The 23,474-nt window shown below is 34.2% G+C and overlaps 1 protein-coding gene across 2 annotated transcripts in view; it reads right to left on the reverse strand.

Annotated features, from left to right (window-relative positions):
- Positions 1-1,553: 1,553 nt before the first annotated feature.
- Bche (butyrylcholinesterase) overlaps positions 1,554-23,474 on the reverse strand; it is a 72,632-nt gene continuing 50,711 nt past the window's right edge. The window contains exons 4-5 of one of the 2 annotated variants that reach the window (XM_011240000.2): positions 14,386-14,552; positions 1,554-5,790 (exon numbers count right to left, since the gene is read on the reverse strand). In XM_011240000.2, the coding sequence (XP_011238302.1) occupies positions 5,666-5,790; positions 14,386-14,552 (292 nt within the window). In that variant the 3' untranslated portion in view covers positions 1,554-5,665. The remainder of the gene's footprint in view (positions 5,791-14,385; positions 14,553-23,474) is intronic. The other variant, NM_009738.3, reaches the window with a different exon arrangement.

Consider the following 23,474-nt stretch of genomic DNA (forward strand, 5'->3'; position numbering starts at 1 on the left):
CATTACATTCTGAAATGATGCTCCTGGGTTCTTAAGAAAGAGAGTATTTCCTGGGTGGTGAAACTGAGGAAAAACTGGGAGAAAATTTTTATGCTTCTATATGTGGTCAGGGGAACTTTTAAAACAAACCCAGTTCAATTAGTTTATAAACAAAATATTTAATAGTATTTTAAGTGGAAATTTCTGCTTTCTTTTTAAAATCAGTTATGTCAAATGATGTTTTACTGGAACACATAGGTGAAAGAATGCTTTGCTGAAGCAGACAAGGATGTTTTACTATAACAGACGTGTGAAAGAACACATGATGTTTACAAGGAATATAAATATGACCCCACAAAGAGTGGGAGCTGGAACATTGGTTTGCCTTTCTCTGCCTCGCTATTCTTTGCTGACAATATGCATGTATTGGTTCAACTTGCATTGCTTTGCTAAGCTTCACTTGTGGTGAGTGCATAGAGAGAAACCCACCAAAGAACTTCTTAGGAGGTTTCTGCAACTTTTGCAGACAAGAGCTCATTGATGAGCCTCATGGTTTCTTCTGGATAGATTTCCAGTTGCTGATTCATGTGTGGTGTCTGCTGAGTGGATTGAAGTTCCTTTGCTGGTCCATGTGTGATGCTTGCTGAGTGTAATAGTCTGCAGCTGCTGATTCATATTTGATTTTGCTAGTGAACTGGAATGAGAAGAGTGATGATGGTAATTGCTCCAGGGAACTATTTCTAAAAATTTATTTATTTATGCATGTATGCGAGTACACTGTATCTGTACAGATGTTTGTGAGCCTTCATGTGGTTGTTGGGAATTGAATTTTTTAGGACCTCTGCTTGCTCCAGGCAACCCTACTCGCTCTGGTCAATTCTGATCGCTCAGTCCTTGCTTGCTCCAGCCCAAAGTTTCATTTATTATTATACATAAGTACACTGTGGTTGACTTCAGAAGCATCAGAAGAGGTCATCAGAACTCATTATGGATGGTTGTGAGCCACCATGTGGTTGGTGGGATTTGAACTCAGGACCTTTGGAAGAGCAATCAGTGCTCTTGCCCACTGAGCCATCTTGCCAGCCCCAGGGAACTATTTCTAAACAGATTTACTTCCCCTGTGTCCTAATAATCTTTGTTTTCCATTACACTGGTGGGTGGTAGGCTTGAGAGTTAGAACCCTTGTTAGAGTAGCTTAAGAAACTTTATAGCTACAAGAATTAGTATATGTTCAGTACATATGAATATGTTTGCTACAGTTGACACAGTTGGTTCTAATGTAACAAAGTTAACTATTTTATTTTGTAACTATATTTAATGTATTTAATGAATGTATATTTCATTTATTAACTGGATTATATAATTTATATTAGTTATATTGCCTAATTAGGTGAATATTTTGGGATCATCATACTGCTTTTTGAATCATCTATTTTCTATCAGATAGAGTCACTTAATAAATTTCTTTATACTACTTCATTGATGAAAGCTAAGAGATTCATTGTATAAATGAATATTTATACATGCATGACATATTGCTTTTCTGTAGGTTCAATAAAATACTAAGACAAAAGGAACTTATACAAGGAAGTTTTTATTTTGTGCATATGATTCAGAGAGATAACAGTCCACAATGGGAAGTATGATAGCAAGCATCAGGCATGGTGATTTGAACAGAAAGCTGAGAGTTCACATCTTCAAACACAAGTAGAAAGTGGAAAGAGCGAAAACCATATCTGGTGATGCTAGGTAATCTCAACACCTTTTCACAGTGATACACTCCTTCCAGGAAGGCTGTGCCTCTTAAACCCTCCAAACAGCACCAACTGGTGATCAAGTGTTCAAATATGTGAGCCCGTGGAGGACATTCTCATTCACACCACTGTATTTTCTCATCTGAGAAAGTAGGCTCACAACCCTTAGAAGAGAGGACGGATCCAAGCATATGCCACTCAGTATTGTTCACTCCATCCTTGACTAAGGGAATTGACTCTGTATTACACACAGAATTCATAATTACCTTCCCTGAAGGAGATGCCAAGGAGGCTAATACAGATGTCCACCGGTGCCTACAAATTGTTGTCTATAGATCTTTAAGGAGTCTCAAGGTGAGGAGGCTTATAGAAGTGAGGTATACTACACTTTTTAAAGAATTTAAATGAACTTCAATTCAAATGGAAGTCTGGCGAATGTTTGAGAATAGATCCGAAGGGTGTAAGATAGTGGTGAAAGAAACATAAAACTGGATCAGGCTGAGATTATTAATATGGAGCCATTTAATGGCTATTCTATACTTAATATGGAAGCTTTCACAGTTAAAAGGAGTTTATTTGATTGGTAGGCTGTGTATTTCTCAAATGTTATTCTATTTTAAAAAACTGGAAATGGTTGATAACACTTGGTTTATTGTAATGAAGGGAATTTTAAGACTCAGAATCTGGAATGCTGAAGTAGATAAACTGTATAAAACCTAATCCTTCACCGTGGGAGAGCCTAGAATACCTGTCACTCACTGCAGAAAACAGTGAGGGGGTAACGTGAAGAATGTTAACACTCCAAATGCTTGGAGAGATATCAGTACATTTGAACAGCCATTGTTGTTCTTCTGTCTGGTTTTAGAGCTGAAGATTCTAATGCTCAGTGGATAAATTAATTGTAATAGGTTCAATTGGTCCCCAAAGTAGCAGAGCTCAAGTGGCATCATTGAATTTCCAAAGACATAGAAAGTATGGTATTGTAATGGGCAGTACAGGCAAAACAATATGTGTAATAGTCTGACCCATACGGACCTTTGGTACTGGATAGTTAAGCATATTTATTTCTACGGATGAAAGAGAAGATTACTAACTGTTGTCTCATCTGTGTATATAGAAATGCTCTAGAATAAAAGCAGGAAATGATAAAGTTCCTTCTAGCAATCAAGAATATTTGCCTGTCAGTTTCCAGAGTTGTGTCAGCCAGAAGACCTAGAATTCCTTGATGAGAAGGCCAGTTCCCCCTCAGGATCATGTTAACATGCTGCAGAGTTTTATTTTTAGCCTTCCTCCTGTCCTTTCCTGGAAGGACTAATGGCTTTGAACTAGCATAAATAGGCAGTGAACAATATGAACAGTCAGTTTTGCATGGCCTGTTGTATAGTATTTAATTAACATGATTCCAGGAAATCTGTAAAGGTAAGCTTCTTGCTACAGGTATACATAATGCATAGTAAGTAAATACAGTCGAGATTCTGTTGAAGACATGATTATCATTGATATAAATGATTTTATCTTATGTTAAAACATGTTTACATGTATATACATATATTAATCAATTACTAGTGTTTTCTTCCCTCTATATGTTTATCATGCATTGATAAATCAATTGAGATAATATTGTTTAAGTGTAAATCTATATTATCATATTTAGGTTATAAGGCACTACAAGACTAAGCATTCTTTGAAAAACTTTGCTGACTATTCTAAAATACACAACACACTTGCAGTTGTGTATGGGATAGTTAAAGTTTGTTAGGTGGAATTATGCACTGACCTTTGAAATTAAAGGCATGACTTTAAGAGAATGTAGCTCTGTGTCATGCTGATAAGGGATGGATTTGTAATGGATAATTACAGTGCCACCTTGACAGCATCTGGATTCAAGTTAATCCAAGCAAGTTTCAGGGCATTCCTGTGAGTGATTTTCCTGATGAGGATATTTGAAATAGAAAGATGAGTCCTAAACATGAGATGAGCCTCATGGTGGCCTCATAGATCAAAGGACATGAAAGAAGGGAAATTTGCTTTTTAACTGTTTGCTCTAACTCTTGCTGTCAAGTTCATTGATCTTCTTGCAGTAGCATACCTTCACTGATATTAGAACCTACTTCTTTGAGATGCCAAACTAAACTCAGGGACAGATGCTCTCCAGGAATTCTCTGGGCTTATAGCACTTTATTGTGACTACTGACACATTCAAACATGTGTGTTTAACAACTTCTATACTCTAGGCCTCTCCAGGGTGAGGCAGACATTGTTATAATACTAGGCTATATTCCATAAGGCACTCAAATAAACTCCTTTTTAATATATGTATTCATTTTGTCTGCAGTGTTCCTTGAGATAACCCTAATACCAATTTGTATGCATCTTAGATCAGGTAGTCAACTGTTCTTTTCTTTTTTCCTTAGTGTAACAAAGTTGGATTTAAGTTACTTGTAGATTAAGGAAAATTACTCATGGATTACAGTTCAGTGTAAAGGAATGGCAAATAACACTATATTTAGGCAAAGCCCCTCTCACCCTACATACTGCCTTTGCAAACAAGTTTGTGATGAGAACAGGTACTGTTGAGTACAGTACATACAAGCGTGATATAGAATTTCGCTAGCTTGATTTTCTTGTCCTTCTTCATCAATGTGCAGATTGTCCTATTTATTAGTCATTGAGCTAAGTGTGTCACTGCTAAAATTATACTAATAACCATCAAAGAAATTATGATTGACATGAATTTAATTACATAACTTTTGAAATTATCCTCATCATTATAAACTTCATCATACTATTTTTGAAAATGAAAATTCAATATAATAAGATTCTTTTTTGGAAGAGATTTGTTACTTTAGTTCTTATAAACCGCTAACATAAACATTTTTCAGTATATAAATAGATGATCAAAATAATGTTCTGATCTGCCTTAACTATCAACAATTATTTATATACAATATAAAGCATACATTTTTGTCATATATTCAGAATGATATACAAACTCACCTAAATTAAGTGACAGTTCAATGGCTTTGTTTGGTGTTACATTTCCTCAAGTGCTAACCCTAAGGAAGACTGATATAATGTGGAGTTTGGGTCTGCAGACACTTAATCTATGAATAACTTAAGCCAAACTATTGTTTCAGCTGTGAATATGTTAAAGATGAGATCTCCAAGTGTTCCCAGACACTGATTTCTGCGATCCATCCTATAGCACAGTGTGAGGCCCAGGATTCTATTCTAGAATTCCTGTGCATATTAGAACCACATATTTTCTTTGGCTGTTGAATTCTGGATTGAACATGATTCATGTAGCAAATCATGCTCATGAAATGATGCCTGAAGCATGAAATCTCTCTCAGAAGAGCCAGTTGGCATGATTTTCAACAGTACTTGAAATTCCTTGCATTTGTTGATAGCCATATTTTATTTCCCAGACGCAGTGGCTCTTTCTTTGAAATTCTCTCTTGCCTCTACATATATGAATAGCCAACTTTTTGTTTTACTATTTGATATTGATACTAGACTTAAAAATAAATTATAGGCAACAGTAATAAAAATTATAACATCCATTGCTTCAAAATCCAATTCAGATTTTAGCAATAGTTTTATATAGGTATCTCTGAAAATACTGGATTGAATAGAAGCAGATGATGTAACTTTTAGGTGAAAGCTGTAATGTTATTCAGAAAAGTAATAACAAAGTAGCATGTAATTAATTCTGAAAGTTTACATTGTGAAAATTAATAAAAAAACAACTTCTAATGACTCAGTTTTGAGGCATTAGGCAAAATACTAAGTGAAAAGTATAAGAAATCAATAGTCTCATTTGGCATTTCTCTGCTGTGTAATAGCATTCTTGGTATATATGGAGAGAGCTACTGGTATATTTGCCTTCATCTACAGTAAAATGAACATTCTATAAAGGGTAAATGTATTAATTAGAGAGCTGTACAGCTCTCTTTCTTGCTAGTGTAATCGTTAAATTGATTTTGCCAGTCCATCATGTAATTGCTCCAGCGATGAAATCCTGCCTTCCACTCTTGCTCCGTTTCATCAATATCTCCTGTAAAACATAGAATACATTGCATTAATCTAAAGTTTAATCTCTGTTTACATTACCTGAAAATAATTCTAATTATAGATGCCATTTTCTGCAAGTATACATCACAGCAAAATTTTCATTTTCATTATGTATTATCAGCTTCTCTTACCACTGACAAAGCCCTTAATATATTTTTATGTAGTATATAAAACAATGCAACTAAAACTTATATAAATAAAAATGAAGTGAAAGTTCAAATTAGATCATGTCAATTTATATTATATGTCCTTTCATTATCTTCCCAGAAGACATGTAGATATTACTTCTATTACTTAATTCTTTAGAGCATTGTAAAAACTTCATGCTTCATGCTACAAAATACCATAAAGGTAATATCTTCAGTCAACATACTTACATGTGTGAATATTTACTAATACATAAACAGAGTTTTGTAATTATCATACCATACAGATTTTACACTCATTAAAATACACTTCATTCTATATGATTGCTTATGCTGTTGATCATATGACAGCAGCTTAATAATTCCTTTATATAACAGAAAAATAAGAAAATATTGGCCCTCAAGTAAATTGTGAATCACAAGTATTTTCATGTGATGATTGCATCATTAATCATTATTCTTCATGTATAAATACATGTTTGAAAAGAAAAAGAAAATGTGAAGAATGGAAAGGCTAAGAGTATAAAGTGGAAGCATTTAGAAAATAAAAAAAAGGAAAGTAGAATTGTGGATTGGATTTCTAGTAAAATATTTATTATATCATCAAAAATTAAAAAAGCAGTAGATTCTTCATGAGAAGAAGATATCTACGGCCATCTTCCCGTTGCTTTGAAAGAGAATTCCAACTCATAGAAGAAATTATGTAAAATAGTTTGTTCTTTTTTCTTCTTGACAGAGAAACAACTTATGGCTTGGACACTGTGATGTGAAAAAGCACTACAATAGGTCATGTCATGATTTTTGTTGTTGTTGTTTTGTGTTTTTATTTTTTCGAGACAGGGTTTCTCTGTATAGCCCTGGTTGTTCTGGAACTCACTTTGTAGACCAGGCTGGCCTCAAACTCAGAAATCCTCCTGCCTCTGCCTCCCAAGTGCTGGGATTAAAGGTGTGTGGCACCACCGCCCAACTTTTTTTTTTTTGGTATGATCATTTTTTGAAGCGGTTGCGGAACTTTACTCAGAATTTTTGGAAAGAGAATTTGTAAGGCTCCCTCTACTGATATGCTATAATGGTCATTAAATGGAAGTATATGTATAAAAATTGATTGATTTCATTTGAGATATAAAGAACTGTGAAAGGAGTATTTTATCCATTGTCTTCAGCTTGTCACTTTCATTAATATATGTAATATAAAGAAACATAGAAAAGCTAAAACCTACACAAATATATCACATAATTTTTAAAAAATTGATGTATTAATAACATGTATGGAAGTAATGAGGGGTAAGAACCATGTCAGCTAGTTAAAACAAGAAAAATAAAACAAACAAATAAATCCTTCCATTCATAAAATTAAGTGTTCATGATTTTTTTTACCCAGAAGATGTGGAAATATATTAAATAGAAGATTTTAATTATGCATCATATAATTAGAAAAATTCTAATGCAGAAGTTTAGCCATCTGTACTATTTCTTGAATTAAAAATTACCAGTCAGAGGCAAATTTAACATTGAATATTTCCAAACTACAGCAAAAGATACTTGGGATACTTTTTAAAAAATTATTAGAAATTAAATATAAAGTACAAATAAATATAGTGAAAATAACAAAACTAGCATATACTTGATATGAACTGGCAAGCCAAAAGCAGCACTGCCTGAGGAATGAACTGTGTGTCAGGATGAGTATCATAATGCCAAGCAGGAGAACCCTGAATGCAGCAAAAACCAATACATCCGGGAATCAACCACCAGGACCGCTAGACCTCCATGTTAAATTGCTGAGCAGCTGTGCTTGACATAGAAATTTTATTCCTTAGCATGATGCACAGGATGCTTTGTTCAGGGTCCCTGGTTGTCAGGCTCCGCTTTCCAGCATGCCTTCCTAGTAAGATTTCAGTGCAGGGGTGTTCTTTCTTGATCCTGGACCATGCCTCTGCCAGTTCATTATGAGTGAGCAGGTGTCATTTTTATGTGGGGCTTCACGGATAGCACAGTTCTATTCAAGGGCTTCAGAACAGAGCATACATACACTCTGCACACAGTTATCATATTAATTAATTAAAATGAAAAGAAGGAAAAAATATATTTTTATTCAATATTTAGTTATACTACCCAAAACTGTATAAAAATTTGCTAGATGCAAGCTATTATGGAATAACAGTCTACATGAACCCACCTTTAGTTCTTTAGAAATTATTCTTATATTCCCAATTTTTGGTATTTTTTAGATAATTTATGACATGATTTATTATTTTTTGAAGAATAACAATATTGTGTGATTTGTATTAGCTAATGTTTAAAAATCCAATATCTTTTAAAAAAATTTCTATTAGATTTTGAGATTTTAATATAATCACATCATTTCCCCAATTCTTTCCTCCCTCCAAAACCCTCCAAATGCCCCTCCTTGCTTGTTTTCAAATCCATGGACTCTTTTTTTCTTTAATTGTTATATATGTATATTTATATACTTCTAGCTGCCACCTAACCTAGTCACCCAACAAAGAAAAGAGAATATCGAGTGATATTCTGAAAAGATTGTTACATTGGTATTAATCATTCCAATGTACAATTTAACAACATATTAATATCTTCAAAAGGATACAAATAAATTATATACTAAACATGAAAGAAAGCTTTTGAAAATAGTCAATGACAACAATTATATGAATAAAATTAAATTCAGCAAAGTTAAAATTTTTCCTTACAATAAGTTAAATAAAAAGCAATACAGTTTATTTTCTAGACAATAGTTGTCTAATTTCAAAGTACCAAATGCACAGAAAACATGAATATTTATAATAAGATTTACATAAATCAATTCAACTTAAGTCATACTTTGACTTAAGTATTTCCTGAAAAAATACAGTTCTCTATCAGTGAGCTAGCAATCCCCATCTGAATTTCTATGGCATATTTATGAAACATAAATACAATGTGATTTTACATATATAAATATGAACAAGGTTAATTATTTCATAACCATTAATTTCCTACCTAGGACTAAAACAAAAAATATTTTTAATTTTTAAAAATAATATTCATTGTGTGTAGGTCTTTTTGGGGAGAGAGGCTGTGCAGATAAGTGGAGTGCACAGAGACGACAGAAAAAGGCATCCAGTTTCCCGGAGCTGGAGTTATGGGCAGCTATGAGCTGCACAACATGGGAGCTGGAAACTGCATAGGGTCCTCTGCAAAAGCAGCATAAACTCTTAGCTGCTGGGCCCTCTCCCCAGCTGGTAAATTTAATTTTTATCTAATGTGTTTCTATTAGTGTTTCAGCCACTTTTACATTGCTTTAAACTGCAAAAACTATGTTACTAGATATAAAACAGGAGCAGTGTGCTTTGTTTGCATGAGTTTGGGGGGTTGTGGATATAGTGGAGACTATAAATGAATAATTTTGTTTACTTATCTGATGATTCACTGGAATAAAAATGGAAAAGAGAAGTGGATAGGCACGAGAGGCTGTATTTAAATTCATTTCTGTCATCATTGTTTCTTCTCACCTTTGTGTCTCATCTGCAAATAAAAAGATTCTCTTCTCTATGAAAATGATTACTCTTGTCTTAAAAACAAAAAGAGTGAGCAAACTTCAAGCAAAACTGAAATTCTTTTGTTAAGACCGAGGAAATTGGATGTTTTTGGTCCCTTGGGCAATGGTACACTGAATACAATCGAAAATTACCTCTCATATTTTGAGGATAAAACTCAAGGCTCAGGGCATCAGAACTTTTGTGAGGGTTTTGTTAATGAATGAATGATATCTCATTATTCTGTCTGTACACATACAGGAATTAAGAAGTTATCTCATTTTGCTATTAATAATTATTATTTTATTTTATTTTATTTTATTTTTAATAAGAATTCTCTCTGATCTTACAGATGAAGGCCTCACTCTCTCAATGTCTTCATTTCTAAAGGACACATCTTCTAGTCCCTTCGACCTCACAGTTTGGATTTAAATATTTGAGTCCAGTATACAAATCTTCAGTCCACAGTAGGCAATGAAAAATGTCCCAAATTTCTCATGAAAATAGTTAAAGGAAGAATTCAAGTTGACAGATACTGACTTTTACTATTTTTGATTTAAAAAATCACCAAATTCCAAGTGAACCGAATGTGTGTTTAGTGTCAGGGAACTGAAGAAAAATGTATAAGTCACAGGACATGATGAAAATGATCTCAAATGAGCTAATATTTTCTAAACAACAGCATGAACCACTTCTGGCAACATTAAATGTGTAACATGAAAAGAATTATTTATGGATCTCAGTCATGATGCACTGTCACTGTTCTTTAAAAAGTAAATTATTTTTAACTTTAAAAATAAAATCACCAAATTCTTGAACTGAACAAAGGCGACTGAAAGTCCTAACTAACATCACTGACTTACTTTCCTAAAGTTCAACCTAAGTTAAGGACAGCAGCAAAAACTGATAACCCTTTAGGCAATAGATCAAAGACATTCATTTTCCTGTCCTAATTTTGATGTTAAATGAGATTACAGAGAGAGTCACATTATAATGGTGTTGGGTATTGTAAAGGCTTCATGTACTATGACAGAAAGATAGTTTTATTTAATCATAAAGTGAACTTTTGTCTACTTATGTTTATCATGGTGATAAATCCATATATTGTAATGAAATACTTTCCTCCAAATCACTTTTACAAGGTCTCATCTTTAGTTGCTAGTCTTGCTAACTAATTGGAGCTATTGGTAAATGATTCTGGAAATGGCCAAGTTAAAGGATAATTGAGATGTCCAGTATTTTTTTTTCCATTTTTGAACATGTGTGCATGATGTTTTCCAGACAAACAATGTCTCCCCTGCTTGCTCTGCAAATCCCCTATCTCCACCTTCCAAGACTGATACTATGCTTATTTACATAATTTTGGGGGATCAAAATTCCAGTCCTCATATTTGCTAGGGAACAATTTAAACACTGAGTCTTCTCCCCAAACCCCAAAAGCACTTAAATCTATATGTTGTCTTCTTTAGTTTCAGCGAGAAACACTGTTCACCAGTTATTCAAGCAGTTGAGAAGTCATTGTGTCTAATGCATATCCTTATTAGATAATTCAAAGCTAATATACTTAACTTGAAGTCCATTTTTTATTCTTCATGAGAAATTATTGCTATCATTGTAAAAATGAATAATTTCTGTCTCTTTGTAAAAATAAATATGAAGTACTATACTCTAATATTCTTACTACAAATATGAACTTGAACATATGACATAAACACTGCACATTTTATTTTTTTGAGGTACATGTAATAATGGCCAGATATTGACTGAAGTACAGCCTAGAAGTGAAGAGCTGGAATCCATGTGTTTAAACAAGTCTTAAGAGTCATAACTTGGAGAACATTTGTTGCTTAAATGTAAACGATGGATGAAGTGGTGTTTAGAAAGCTTATTGCTTTTCTATGTGAAGTGAAGTAAGCATTTCTTGTTTCAATAAAAACACTCTGTAGTAATTCTTTGAAATTTTCTTTTGTTTGTAGAGCTATCTTTGGAAAAAATTCAACTTCAACCATAGCCTTATAGTATGTGAAACATGAATGGTAAGAATATTAAAAGTTTCAAATCTTGAAAAATATAGGTTATGGCTTGTGGCTTGACAATATATTCTTTTTTTAAATTAATATTTTTTATTACATATTTTCCTCAATTACATTTCCAATGCTATCCCAAAAGTCCCCCATACCCTCCCCCCCACTTCCCTACCCACTCATTCCCATTTTTTTTGGCCCTGGCGTTCCCCTGTACTGGGGCATATACAGTTTGCGTGTCCAATGGGCCTCTCTTTCCAGTGATGGCCGACTAGGCCATCTTTTGATACATATGCAGCTAGAGTCAAGAGCTCCGGTGTACTGGTTAGTCCATAATGTTGTTTTATGGATGTAATCTCCTTAAAATTATTTGCTTTAAAATTCAAAGAAGAGAATCTCATACTTGGTTAAATGTAAAAATTTTAAATGAATACATTGTTCCAAAACCCATATAATTTATTTGCCTTAAACTTTAATACATGTGTGTGCTCTTGTGCATGTGTGTACACATTATTCCTCTCTCCCTCTCTTTGTATCTCGTGTGTGTGTGTGTGTGTGTGTGTGTGTGTGTGTGTGTGTGTGTGTGCCCATGGATAAGTGCATAGTTATTGTTGACTGGGTGTGAGTAAAGGCATGTCATAATTTAATGTGGGGAAATCTTCCTTAATGGCTCCATAACTTCCCATCAAATGTATGTGTGTGTGCGTGTGTGTGTGTGTGTGTGTGTGTGTGTGTGTGTGTGTGTATGTATATGTATATGTATATGTATATGTATATGTATATGTATATGTATATGTATATGTATATATACATATATATGATGTAAAGTCAATCATTGATATTGGAGCTTGTCATCAAATAGACTGGCTGACCAGAGAAGCCCCCACACCAAATCTACTTGTCTCTGTGACCGTTGCCCAGTATAGTGTTGGGTGCTTCCACATTCAGTTTTATAAAGCTTCATGTGGAGAATCTAACCCCAAACATTGGGAATGATAGTCAGAATCTACTAATTTTTTTTGACTCAGAATGTATTAGATATTTAAATACAAAATAATGTTCAAGAGGCACTAAATTTAACCCAAAGGGAATTAATACATTTTTCAAAATTTGCTTAAATTATAAAGATGTTCATTGCTTTCACAAGCAGCTGCAGTTGACCAAAACGGACATTTTGGTGACAGAAAATATTTTTTTAATGGAAATTTTGCATCCAACATTTAAAACTGCTGGCTTATCAATCATGGCACACCAAAAAGTAAATTATTACAGATTCTGTGCACTTGAACAATTACTTTGCTGCCTTGTCATAAGCATAATATTTATATTCATCTCCTCACTCACTCATTAATTTTTCTTCAAAGTAGAACCCAGCACTATCATTTAAACAGATTTCACATAGAGATTAGAATATGTGGTTTGTGGTATATTCAATGGTATCTGTTTTGGTTTCTTGGCAGATTGAGTTACCTCATTGTTACTCACAGCCGGAGGACACAAGGACAGCACTGTTGCTCTGCCAAGGGACACAGAGACCCATTCTGGATATATATTATGTCACAGAACATTTAGTCATACCCACAGCACAGATATATCATTAAACTCTTTCAAACAGATGGAGTAGGAATTTCAAGCTTGGGGATCAATGTCCAAATAATCAAAGGGCATATAAAACAACCCGACTCACCTCTCATGAGCTTACGGTTTTTCTAAAACTAACCCAAAAATCTCTGAAGAAGAAACCCCAAAGAATGTACATGACAATGTACTTTGACAATGAGAATTGAAGATATAGCCCGATATGCATTGGCTAGTTGGAATCAGTCACGTTTTATTAATTAAAATGATCCTGTATTTTAATATAAACAAAACACATCTAAATTTAGAGCAAACACCAATGATTTTTAAAGAAACATTTTTAGTTTGATCATAAATATGAATTACTTCTCTCCAAAGACAATATATTTAAATGGCCAAATAAAATTGAATAATTAAAAATTAAATTTGAAACTACTACTTTCACTCTTTCAATAATAATTGTTCTATAGATACACATGAAATGATTAAATTAGAATGACTTGAAAACAAAATAATTATTTATAAAATGAGTGCAAATTCAACAAACTATTAAATCTACCAATCATAAAGAATTACTGTATACAACAGAATGAAATGGCACTCCATTAATGTTCATTTTGACATGTAGTAATAATAAAATATTATATAAGTTCTGAATATGGTTACTAATATTAGAATAAAATACATCTAGTTATAAAGCATCTAAGAGATAAAAATTAGAATCTATAGCAATAAAATTGAGGCAATAATTATTTCATGTTTAATATTAACCACATTTGAGAGAGAATACATTGCATATTCTTTCTGTGTATGTGTACAAGTGCTTATATAAACACATACTCTATATGTTGAGATAGGCTTTCTCACTGAATGTGGAGTTCATTGACCCTACTGGACTAGCTGCCCTCATCTCCAAGGTGACCTCCTGCCTTGGCCTCACAGCAGCAGGATTATAGGGATGTGATGGCTATAAGTGTTGCTTGCGACCACACTCAAGTTCTCATATTCTGCAGCAAGCACTTTACCTGGTGAGTTATCCATCTTACCAAGCCCACTATATTTCTTTTATTTTTGAAAATGTTTTACACACAGTATATTCTGATCAAAAGCGTATCACCCTCATCTCCTCTCAGATCTTCCCCATGTCCCTGTCCATCCAAAGACATAATTTTCTCTCTTTTGCAATTTAGAAAAGTACCCCTTAAATCACATTGGCATTTGACCTACAATCAAGTTTCTATAATTTTGTACTATGCACAACATATTAAAGAAGAAAATGAAAAAAAGGACATACCTGTCATTTCCAAGACTTTTGGAAAAAATAGTCTCCAGAACTGACATTGGGGAGCACGAAGTTTAGAGTATATTTTTGACTTCTCTGTGTTCAATGTTAGGTATTTTTGTTCAGTACTTGTGAAGACAGGCCACATTGTGCTATTGCCCTGGGTCCCATTGGGATGTCTAGATAATTAAACAGAGACATTATAGTTTCTATGAAATCATTGTCCTCTGAACCTGCTAAAACATTTCTAACAATCAGAAAAAATGACTGCATTTAGATGACAACAAAAATAAATGAACTGTTATTCAGGATGCCTAGCATATATATATATATATATATATTAATATCTTGAACTACCACGTTAAAGGAAATTATAGGAACTGAAATTCAATGTATCTATTGCAGTGTAATATAGGAAATACTTTAATTTTTAGAAAATGTGTCTTGATTTATATATCAACATACTCAAAAAGACAACATGTTACTTTTACTTCATAATCTTTCTCTATCTCAGATTTAAACTTTTCATAGTCAATATTAACACCACTGATTCAATCCTCATGGCCCCTATTACATTCTGTTAATTCTCATTAATAGAATCTCGAAATGGCATAAGAATCTCCTTATCATACTTTGATCTCACTCTTCTAGGAAAGTGGCATGCCTCGTGTTAAAATCCTCTTATTGAACTTTTGTTTTACTCTTTACAAATTCTTTATTAGAGCCAACAAAATGTTTCAGCAGGCAAAGTCACTTGCCCCCCAAGTTAGAGAGCTTCAGTTTGTTTCTAAGTAAAAGGAGAGATTTTATTCCTGAAAGATGTTCTTTGGTTTACACCTGGATTATTTATAATATATATGCAATTAAAATTTCAATAATTTGTACTTGAATTCAGATCAAATTAAAGAACATGATAGAAACACAGGTTTTTTTTTTTAGTATTTTCAAGTATTTAAAGCACTCAGTATGAATTAGAATCATTCTCATTCGTATCCATCCTTGTTTCCTTAAAAGGTTAGAGTGAGAACAACTACGGAAATTAAGGACCATCAGGGCAAACCACCCTGAAACTAGGTCTCATGGACATAGGAGTATCACACTTGAAAAGAGATCACCAAAGAAATGGGACTTGGGGTAAAATAAGGAAAGAAAATTATAAACAGAATCAGAAAGAGAATTGAGAAAGCCAGAGAGGGAGCAGGGATAGTGTGATGTGAACAACGAATCTGCTACTTACTCCAAATAATGACAAGAGCCAAGAAGCTAGTTTAGAGTTGGGATATTAGTGCTGCCATATTTATTTCTGACAATGTGAAAAGGCAGTGATATTTTACTCGCATTTGTTTACTGTAGTTGAGGCCTCATTTGTAATGTTACCACATATGTAGAATACTATGGAAGCCTGTGATATATGTATTGGTATTTCTTTAATGAAGAGAGGTTTGAAGCTATAGAAATAAAAAATTCTTTAGGTTCTCTCAGTGTTTTTTTCCTCTTATGCAAAATTACTGAAGAAAAATTCTACTTGAACTTTCTGTAAACTTCCTATGAAAAACTCCATCATTCATATAGGCTCTATATATTGTTATGAGAAAGAAATTTGCAAGCAGTTTCAGGAGATATAAAACTTTGAGATTGAGAGGAAACTCTCAAATGAAGAAAGTTTGGAAAAAAAAAAAACTGCTGTTCACCAAAAACAGTTATCTAGAGGCAGATTGTACCAAGAGCATGTGTTGAATAAGCCCCATCAATTCACATTTCATCCCAGTCACAGGAATACTCAAGCATGAATTTAGGAGCTTTAGCAACAAATAGCTTCCTGATGGACTAGTTGATTTTATGGAGGAAATGGATGATTGAGTAAGGATTATTAATAACCAGAGCTATTTAAGCTACACCAGTATCAACCTAGAAATGAAGCTTCCAGCTTTGGGGTATTATTTGAAGGAGGTCAAGAGGAAAATGTAGCCTGATCACAGATGGCACATTGCCTGGGAGAATCATGGAGTTCTTCACCTTTCTTTAAAAGCTGTAGAAACTAACAAGTCCAGCTGCTGGAGGCTGGATATTAAATAAAGAGAACCACTGGTGTGATCCAAAATGGCAATTTTGATGCTGCTAAACTACCCGCTTTCATTCTAATTCCTCTCTAATTAACTTATGGAAATGTTTTAAATGCACACTCATTCCTGGCTTCTGCAATTGAGACCTAAGACAGAGCTGACTTTTTCCTGAGTTCAAGAGCAGAACAGTAATGGCAAATTCAGTGAGCACTTAGCAAGCTTTGTCCTTTGAAATGGCTTATAATGGCCCAAGTTGTAACTTCAGGGCAATAAATTTCCCCTGCTCATGGATGCAGATATGCTTTTCAAAAACATGACTGAAGCAGCTATTCAAGTGACAGAACAATTTACTCTCTAATTTGAACAAATCTCCCAAGAATTGAAACTTAAAAAGAGATAGAATTGTCTTCCAAACTGTATCAATTAAAAACTTGTGAAATGCAGTATATTTCCCAGGCACATGATTCTGAAACAGGATGTAATTCAAATCTCACTTATAAGATACATTTGAACATCTTGAGTTTTCTATTTCTGTAAAATATTTTCTGCTTTTGTCACAAAATAAAGACTTAAAAGTGATTATAACATGAAATGTTTCAAAAAGCAGTGAGCCTTTATCTTTATTGTCAGATATTTTTCACTTTGAGATATTAAAAATGTTCAAAAGCTCAGTTATTATAATTTTCTCTTAGGTAAATCTGAAAGGTTATGAGGCACAGCCAGGTTAACCAAAGTGATTATTTTTTCTGCCTATGGTACATAATGGTTTTCTGCTTCTTACAAATATCTGGGCAGACATTTAATAGTTTCATTTATAGAATAGAGTAAGAAAATTATAAGTATTATTGTAGGTTCTCCTGGCAAGAAAGGATGAGCATTTAGTTTGATCTTTCAGTTTTCTGGCAAAACACAGTCTTAACATTGCTTATGTTAACAGAAGAATTAAGATAAATTATAAGGCAGGAAAATGGTTCTGTCAAGAAAGTGTTTGCCACAAGAAACCTGACAAGCTGCATTTGGATTCTTGCTTGTCATTGGAATCTCGTTGTGGCAGCTCTTCTTTAACTTCCAGTACTGATGTAGGAGACAAATCCCTGTTGCTTGCATTCTGGAGAGGCTAGATGAATTAATAAACTTTAGGTTCAATCAGAAAGCAGGTCTCAAAATAGTATGGAAGGTGACTACTGAAAAAACCTAATTTGTATGCACACACACACACACACACACACACATACACACACACACAAACACACACACAAACACACACACACCCCAAATATACAAGGAACACACCAAAATAAAACAGAGAATTAATTCACAACATATTTCCAATCATTTTAGGTAGTTAATTTTAAAATGAAAATATTTGGGATGTGCTTCAACATGCAGTAAAAACAAACAAACAAACAAACAAACAAACAAACAGAAACTAAAAACCAAAAAAAAAAAAACCCAAAACAAACAAAAAAAAACATGGTCAATAATTATAAATTGAAGAACCATCTGAAATAATTAGTTAGATATTTCAATAAATATTTTAAAGTCAGAATTACCTTAAATGCTCTATTAAATATTCAAATATTGATGAGTTTGTGTTTCATAAAAGATAAATAAGTAAAGTTCTATGTTAAGAACTGGAAGGCATGGTTTCCATCTGAGCCCGGATCTGACCCTGTGCCACAGCTCTCCACATCCAAGTCCTACTGGGAGAGACCTGGTCTCCCAAGAGTGCTGACACATCAGAGAACACAGGTGAGACTACCACTTCTGCTCAAATTACTGGCCCAAGAGTGACCCACGGTGAGCCATCAGGACACTGGAGCCAAGGCACAGCCACGGACAAGTCCCTTCCAGTTTCTGTCTGTGCCTGGAGCTGACCCAGAGCTTAACATACACAATTTTTTCCTGGAGAGAATTAGTATCCTGGGAGTGCTGATACACAGGCCATACAAATGGACAAGCTACAGTGAGAGACAAGTCCAGCTAACACCAGAGATAACCAGATGGCAAGATGCAAGGACAAGAACATAAGCAACCAAAACCAAGGCTGCTTGGCATCATCAGAGCACAGTTATCCCACCACAGCAAACACTGAATACCCCAACATACAAGAAAAGCAAGACTCTGATTTAAAATCACATCTCATGCTGATGAAAGAGGACTTTAAGAAGGACATAAATAACTCCTTTAAAGAAATCCAGGAGAACACAGGTAAACAGTTAGAAGCCATTAAAGAGGGAACACAAAAATTCATTGAAGAAGTACAGGAAATCACAATCAAACAGGAAAAGAAATTGGACAAATCCATCCAGGATCTAAAAGTGAAAATAGAAACAATAAAGAAATCACAAAGAAAGATGACCCTGAGTTATAAAACCTAGAAAAGAAGTCAGGAGTCATAGATGCAAGCATTATCAACAGAAAACAAGAGATAGAAGAGAGAATTTCAGGTGCAGAAGATACCATAGAAAACACTGACACAACAATCAAAGAAAATGCAAAATGCAAAAAGATGCTAACCAAAAACATCCAGGAATCCAGGACATAATGAGAAGAACAAACTTAAGGCTAATAAGTACAGAAGAAAACTAAGATTCACAACTGAAAGGGCCAGTATATATCTTCAACAAAATTATAGAAGAAAAGTTATTGAACCTAAAGAAAGAGACACCCATGAACACACAAAAGGCCTACAGAAATCCACATCGATTGGACCAGAAAAGAAATTGCTCCCATCACATAATAATCAAAGCAATGAATGCACAAAATAAAGAAAGAATATTAAAAGCCATAAGAGAAAAAGGTCAAGTAACATATAAAGGCAAACGTGGCAGAATTACACCAGACTACTCACAAGAGGCTATGAAAGCTAGAAGATCCTGGGCAGATATCTTTTAGACCCTGAGAACACAAATACTAGTCCAGGCTACTGTACCAGGCAAAATTCTCAATTACCATAGATGGAGAAACCTAGATATTATAGGAAAAAAACAAATTCACACAGTATCTTTCCAAAAATTCAGCCATACAAAGGATAATAGATGGAAAATGCCAACCCAAAGAGGGAAACTGCATCCTAGAAAAAGCAAGAAGGTAATCTTTTTAACAAACCCAAAAGAAGGTAGCCACACAAACACATTTCCACCTCTAACAACAAAAATAACAGGAAGCAACTATCACTACTTCTTAATATCCCTTCTCATCAGTGGACTCAATTCCCCAATAAAAAGACATAGACTAACAGACTGAATACATAAACAGAATGCAGCATTTTGCTGCATACAGGAAATATACTTCAGTGACAAACACTACTTCAGAGTAAAAGGCTAGAAATAAATGTTACAAGCAACTGGTCCCAAGAAACAACCTAGAGTAGCCATTCTAATACTGAAAAAAATAAAATTTCAACTAATAGTTATCAAAAACGATAAAGAAGAACTCCTCAAACTCTTTTAAAAAAACAACAAACAAACAAACAAACAAAACCTACCAAGATTAACTCTCAATTCTGATCATTTAGGCTCCAAATACAAGGGCACCCACATTCATAAAAGAAACTTTCCTAAAGCTCAAAGCCCACATTCCACCTCACACAATAATTGTGGGAGATTTCAAAACCCAACTCTCATCAATGGAAACAAAAAATAAACAGAACACAGTGAAACTAACAGAAATTATGAACCAAAAAGGATTTTATACATATATATGTTAATACACACACACACACACATGTATATATATGCCTCAACAGAAACCCAAAAATTTAAATAATCCCATGCATTCTATTAGATCATCACAGACTAAGGTTGGTCTTCAATAACAACAAAGCCAACAGAAAGCCCACATATACATGGAAGCTGAACAATGCTCTACTCATTGATAATTTGATCAAGGAAGAAATAAAGAAAAACATTTAAGACATTTTAGAATTTAATGAAAATGAAGGCACAGCATATTCAAACTTATGTGACACACTCAAAGCTAGTGCTACGAAGAAAACTCAAAGCTCTGGGTGCCTCCAAAACTAAATTAGAGAGAGCATACACTAGCAGCTTAACGGCACATCTGAAAGCTCTAGAACAAAAAGAAATACACCAAAGAGGAGTGGAAGGTGGGAAATAATCAAACTCAGGACTGAGATTAACCAAATAGAAACAAAAAGAACTATGCAAAGAATCAACAAAACCAGGAGCTGGTTCTTTGAGAAAATAAACAAGATAGATTAAACCCTTAACTAGACTAACCAGAGGGCAAAGAGACAGTATTCAAATTAACAAAATCAGAAATGAAAAGTGAAATTTAACAACAGCAACCGAGGAATTTAAAAAAAAAAATCAGGTCCTACTACAAAATTTATACTCAAGAAAACTGGAAAATCTGGATGAAATGGACAATTTTCTAGAACGATACCAGGTACCAAGGTTAAATCTGGATTAGACAAACCATCTAAACACTCCCTTAACCACTAAAGAAAGAAAAGCAGTCATTAAAAGTTCCCCAACCAAAAATTTCCAGGACCAGTTGGATTTATAGCAGAACGCTATCAGACCTTCACAGATGACCTAATACCAATACTCTTCAAACTAGTCCACAAACTAGAAACAGAAGGAACACTAGCCAATTCATTCAATGAAGCCACAGTTATGCTGATACCAAAACCACACAAAGAAAGAGAAATTCAGACCTGTTTTCCCTTATGAATATAGATGCAAAAATACTCAATAAAATCGAGTAAACCGAATCCAAGAACACATCAAAATGATCATTCATCAAGAGCAAATAGACTTCATCCGAGGGATGCAGGGATGATTCTATATATGGAAATCCATCACGGTAATCGAATAAATAAACAAACTCAAGGAAAAACCAATACACATTAACCTTTCATTAGATGCTGAAAAGCATTTGACAAAATTCAACATCCCTTCAAGTTAAAAGTCTTGGAAATATAAGGAATTTAAGGCCCATACCTAAACATACTAAAAGCAATATACAGCAAACCATTAGTAGCCAACATCAAACTAAATGGAAAGAAATTTGAAGAAAGCCTACTAAAGTTAGGGAGTAGACAAGGCTGCCCACTCTTTCCCTATCTATTCAATGTAGTACTTGAAGTTCTAGCCAGTGCAATTAGACAACATAAAGAGGTCAAAGTGATACAAACTGGAAAGGAAGAAATCGAAATATCACTATTTGCAGATGATATCATAGTATACTTAAGCACCCCCAAAATTTTCACAGAAAATTCTAAACCTCATAAACAACTTCAGCAAAGAGGCTAATATAAAATTAACCCAAAACAAAATCAGTAGCCTTCCTCTACTCAAAGGATGAACAGGCTGAGAAAGAAATTAGGGAAACAACACTCTTCCCAATAGTCACAAATAGTATAAAATACCTTGGGTATGACTCTACCAAACAAGTGAAGATTATATGGCAAGAACTTCAAGTCTCTAAAGAAAGAAATCAGAGAAGATTTCAGAAGATGAAAAGATCTACCATGAGCATTGATTGGTAGGATTAATTTAGTAAAAATGGCCATCCTGCTGAAAGCAATCTAATGATTAAATACAATCCCCATCAAAATTCCAACTTAATTCTTTGTAAAGTTGGAAAGAGCAATTTGCAAATTCATTTGGAAGAACAAAATAACAAGGATAAGGAAACTATTCTCAACAATAAAAGAACAGTTGGGGGAAATCAGCATTCCTGATTTCAAGTGGCACTACAGTGCAATTGTGATAAAAACTGCATGGTATTGGTACAGTGACAGACAGGTAGATCAATGGAATTAAATTGAAGACCCAGAAATTGATGTTAGCTCAACTGGTGATCAATATGTATAATAATGCAAATCAATACATTTTTATCTCACTGTATAAAGCTCAAGTCCACGTGGATCAAGGACCTCTACATAAAACCAGATACAGTGAATCTAATAGAAAAGAAAATGGGGGAAAGTCTCAAGCACATAGGCAAAAGGGAAATTTTCTGAACAGAACACCAATGGCCAGGGCCAGGAAGTGGGAGTGGGTGGGTTGGGAGGCTGGGCTGGGGGAAGGTATAGGGGCCTCTGAGGATAGCATTTGAAATGTAAATGAAGAGAATATCTAATTTAAAAAAAGTCCTTAAAAAAAAAGAATCAACAAATGAAACCTCATAAAATTTCAAAGCTTCTGTAAGGCAAAGGGCACTGTCAATAGGACCAAACTGCAACCAATAGATTGGACAAAGATCTTTACCAATCTTACAATCAATAGAGGACTAATTTCCAATATATACAAGAACTTAAGAAGTTACACCCCAGAGAACCAAAAAATCCTATTAAAAATGGGGAATAGAGCTAAACAGAAAATCCTCACCTGAAGAAACTTGAATGGCTGAGAAACACCTAAAGAAATATTCAACATCTTTAGTCATCAGGGAAATGCAAATCAAAACAGCCCTGAGATTCTACCTAATACAAGTCAGAATGGCTGAGGTCAAAAACTCAGGTGACAGCAGAGGCTGGTGAGGATCTAGAGAAAGAGGAACAGTCCTCAATTGCTTGTGGGATTGCAAACTGGTACAACTACTCTGGATATTAGTCTGGCGGTTCCTCAGGAAATTGGACATAGTACCTCCTGAGGACCCAGCTATGCCTAGAGTTCCTGGGCTTACACCCAGAAATACTCCAACAAGTAATAAGGACACATACTCCACTATGTTTATAGAAGCCTTATTTATAATAGCCAGAACCTGAAAACAACCCAGATTATCTGTCAACAGAGAAATGGATACAGAAAATATGGTGCATTTACACAATGGAGTACTGCTCAGCTATTAAAAACAATGACTTCATGAAATTCACAGGCAAATATATGGATCAAAAAAATATCATGCTGAATGAGGTAACTCAGTCACAAAAGGACACACATGGTATGTACCCACTGATAAGTGGATATTAGGCATAATGTGTGGAATGCCTACGATAAAACTCACAGACCACATGAACGTCAAGAAGAAGGGAAATCAAAGAGTGGATGCTTCAATCCTACT

Source organism: Mus musculus, chromosome 3 (genome assembly GCF_000001635.26).
Source record: "Mus musculus strain C57BL/6J chromosome 3, GRCm38.p6 C57BL/6J".
In the NCBI taxonomy this organism is placed as follows: Eukaryota; Metazoa; Chordata; class Mammalia; order Rodentia; family Muridae; genus Mus; species Mus musculus.